This window comes from Geospiza fortis, unplaced genomic scaffold (assembly GCF_000277835.1).
Source record: "Geospiza fortis unplaced genomic scaffold, GeoFor_1.0 scaffold188, whole genome shotgun sequence".
Classification (NCBI taxonomy): domain Eukaryota; kingdom Metazoa; phylum Chordata; class Aves; order Passeriformes; family Thraupidae; genus Geospiza; species Geospiza fortis.
In genome coordinates, this window is record NW_005054337.1 from 3,318,080 (window position 1) to 3,322,087 (window position 4,008).

At 53.3% G+C, this 4,008-nt stretch overlaps 1 protein-coding gene across 2 annotated transcripts in view; it reads right to left on the reverse strand.

Annotated features, from left to right (window-relative positions):
* CDH22 (cadherin 22) overlaps positions 1 to 4,008 on the reverse strand; it is a 70,895-nt gene that overhangs the window by 37,679 nt on the left and 29,208 nt on the right. For both annotated transcript variants that reach the window (XM_005422316.3, XM_031058009.1), the window contains one exon: positions 246 to 365. In XM_005422316.3, coding sequence (XP_005422373.2) covers positions 246 to 365 — 120 coding nt within the window. The remainder of the gene's footprint in view (positions 1 to 245; positions 366 to 4,008) is intronic.

Genomic DNA, 4,008 nt, shown 5'->3' on the forward strand with positions numbered 1-4,008 from the left:
ATTCCTGATCCAGGCAGAGAGGAGCTCTGGCCAGTGCAGGTGCAGATCAGGCACTCTGGGCAGGCAGCTGCAGATCCTGCTGCAGTCAGGGCATGGAGCTGGGCAGCAGCATCCTCTGCAACAGCCCTGCCAGCAGTATCCAGCACCAGTGGCCAGCAGGGAGGCACAGATCTGGCTCACAGCCATGCCCAGGAGCCACAGCCCCTGTGGGATCTCGTGGCCCAGCCCAGCTGGGTGCTGCTCACCTGTTTTGCTGTCCACAGTGAAGTGCTGCTCCCCCTCCAGCACACTGTAGACCACCCGGGCACTGCTCCCATAGGTGGGGTCGTCGGCATCAGAGGCCATCACCTGCATCACAGAGGTGCCTGCAGCAGGGACAAGGAGGAAAACAAAGTCAGGCAGGAGTTTAGAAGAGCAGCACAGGCCTCAGAGCAGGGCACTGATTGCTTGCAAATGATGAGGGGAAGGAGAACAGCTGGGTGCAAATGCAGCATCACCTCCCCACCAACACCTGAAAGCCAGGACTCCAGACACAAATGCCTCTGGTGTGCTGCAGAGTGGCAGCAGGGACAGGATCCTGGAGCAGGACCTGCTCTCTCCAGGAGATCACTGGTCTGAGCAGCTGGGAGCTTTTCCCCCAGCAGCTTTCTGCCGGACCATCTGGGGGTGTCATACTGGCACCTGCCCTTCCTGTCAGCACAGAGTGAGTGACATGGTCACCTCCAGCACAGAGGCACCACCCAGCTGGGGCCTGATCCACACTGCAGCAGGCAGACCTGCCCAGGGACAGCAGCCTGAGGAGAGGAAAGGCTTTCACTTGCTCAGAGCCAGACATAGCACCAGGTCCTCATGCTCTACACATAGCAGGGCAGGAGGACTATAAATTGGATAAAAGTCCATCAAATGTCTGCAATTAAGTTATTGATTTTCAAGGCTGCCTCATTAAACTGGGTACTTCACTCCAACTGTCCCTGTGATGGCTTTAATTTGACATCATGTTCAATTTAACAAAAGCAGGGCCCAGGACATGAGGGTGGGGGCAGGAGCAAAGGGGCTGAATGTGGAGAGACAACAGAAGGGAGAAAGGAAGGGAAGCCTACTCCTACCTACAGACACCTTGAGAAAGGAGGTGGTGTGACCAAAGCCCTGTGAGGACAGGCTACCCTGTTCCATCTCCAGCACCAGACTCGGTGCATCCCTGCCCAGAGGCCAAGCACTGGCAGCAGTCAGACAGAAGCAGCCTCTGTTGCTGTGTCACAGGAGGCACACAGGGAGCTGAAACCATCCAGAGGAGGATGAGGAGCCTCAGTCCCTGATGCCTTCCTCCTCCTCCAAGTGCAGGGCCTGCAGGCAAGGCAGGGATTTCCTGCACTCAGGCAGCAGATGAGGCAGCACAGCACAGTGCTGCTGTGAGCAGCTGGGATGCACAGGCTCCCCCGGTCCAGTTCACTCTGATCTCCTGGAAAGGGTGTTCACTGAGGGAAACAAGCAGTTACCATGGTTGCTTTTCATTCTCCCTGGCAGCCTTCTCAGAGCTGCAGCTCTGCTGATAACAGGAGAATCCCCCTCATCAGTCTTCAGCAACAAGCTAGTTTGAGTCAACTTATTTATGCTTTGCTGTCTCCAGTGAAGTTATGGTGCATCCCTGCCAGGCACGTCCAGATTTTACACCACGGCAACACTGGCTCTCTGCCTGGCAAACAACTGTTTAAGAAATACTATTGCTGCATTTCCTCCTCCTCTCCCTGCCATAACACAGCTCCTTCAGGCAGGTATGAGCCAAGGCAGATCACTCCCACACCAGCACTGCACATTCCCCCGGGCAGCCTGGCGTGCTCCCTTGGCAAGCTTCTGATCAGAAAGCAAAAAAAGGGACCAGAGAAGGGAGATGACACCAGGGTCTCCAAGCACCCTTCTCCCAGCTGCAGGAGAAAAGCCTCCTAGGGATGCTGGAGGTGCCAAAGCCTGAGAATCACAGAAAGCAGTGCCTGCTCCTGGGAACAAGGGAGGGCACAGCCTGGCAGCAATCAGCTGAGTGCCCAGAGTCCACAGCAGCACCCCCTCCTGCCCCTGCAGCACAGGCAGAGCCTGTTGACCTTGCACAAACACCCCTCACTCCCAGAGCCACTTGTTCCTGCCGAGGGTTGGGAGATCCAAACCTCACCCACAGGGACCCAAGCCCATCAGTTTATTTCCCTGCCCTTGCCCTGTACACCCTGTGTCAGGACTGCACATCTGCAGACAGAACAGGTGCCCCAAGGACCACACCACAGCCTCCTGTTCCAGCCCTGTTTGTGCAGTCATCCCAAAGCAGGGATCGTGAGAGGCAGGCTGGCCACTAAACGTTTGCACCACTCTGCATCTCAAGATGCATTCACTCAATTGCACAACCCATCTCCTAATCCATCCCTGTCAGGCACAGCTGTACTCCCTGCGGTCCAGAGTTTACCTGGATGCTGCCAAGCTGCAGAGTCTGAAGAGGAGACAGGACTGTGCCCACCCAGAGCATGGTTTGTGTCACCATTCCAAGCCATGCCTTGGACAGGTGAGGTGGGCTGCTGCTCTCAGGCTTCCTGTGCCACTGAAAGCTCCTGGTCCACAGCTGCTGGGCACTCCCAAGAATTGGAAAAACAGGGCAGCAGATCCAGCTCCAGGTACCAGGGGTGAGCCTCATGTTTGGGACCAGAGTTTTCTGCTCAAGGGCAAGGGAAACCAAGCAGCACGAGGGGAATTCACTCAGAGGCAGAGAGGGGCCACAGTGCCCTTGGGCTGCAGCCAGCAATGCCAGAGGTGATGAAGGCTCTGCCCTTTCCCACCTGCCCTCACAGCATCTCATTAACAAAAGAGCAACATCAGCCAGGTAGGGAGCACTGACCCCACTTTGTGCCTTGGCTTCTTGTCTGCAAAGATGCCGGTTCAAGGTCACCTAAAGGGTATCAGGAATTTACTGGTTTAACTTTCCAGCATCCTCCCCTAACCTCCACTTATCCCTTTCCCAGCCTTCCCACCCTTCCCTTTCCATGTGAAGAGCAGTGATATTCAATTTCAGCTTAACCTGGTCCCCTCCTTCCTGCAGAGACAAGCTTTCCCTGGCTCCCACCCTGCTCCAATATTAGTCCCTGCTCTCCAAGCACAGCACTGCCCACAGCAAGTACAGAATGTACAGCTTTTATTTAGTTTTCTGGCACATGCCTTAGCCATAAAAGATACACTAAATAAAATCTAAACATCCATCATGTACTCTATCACCCGCCTCCCATAACCAAGGAGCCTGAGCCCATATCCAGAGAGATAATTAGACAAGTAAAATGAGATAAGACCTTGGTTCCTCCCCCGACAAGCTCACTCCACAGATCAGAGGAAACCAACAATGTTACATAAAAATTAACAGGTCAGAATCCATCTCTTATTCTCCCTCTGCAAAGGTGAGATCTGGCACAGCAGATCAAACAAACCCTGATTTCCTCCAGACCCTCACTTCCAGAGCAACACTTCCCTCAGCCTAGCTGGCTGTGGCTGCCAGCCATCCTCTGTCCCCATGGGCCCTGCTTGGGTTGTCCCCATTCCACACCCTGAGCCATCCTGGAGATGTGCCAGGGCAAGCAGCCAGCCCTGAGCTCTGCCAGCACATCCCTCCTCTGCTGTGAGCAGGGTCAGCAGGGCAGGGAGGGGCTGCCCACGCCCAGAGGTGCCCCGATGCCCCACTGTGGTGTTTGTGAGGTCCCCAGGACGAGGTGAGAGATGAGAATCTAACACCATATTCTCAGAAGGTTGAGAAATTATATATTAAATTATATTATATTGATTATATTATATTATAATTATATGAATTATATTATATTATATTATATTAATTATATTAATTCTATTCTATTCAAATTTAGAATGCTATACTAAAACTATACTAAGAAAGAGAAGGATACAGAGAGGAGGCTTAACAAGAATGAATAATTAAGAACTCGTGACTGACTCAGAGAGTCCGACACAGCTGGCTGTGATTGGTCATTA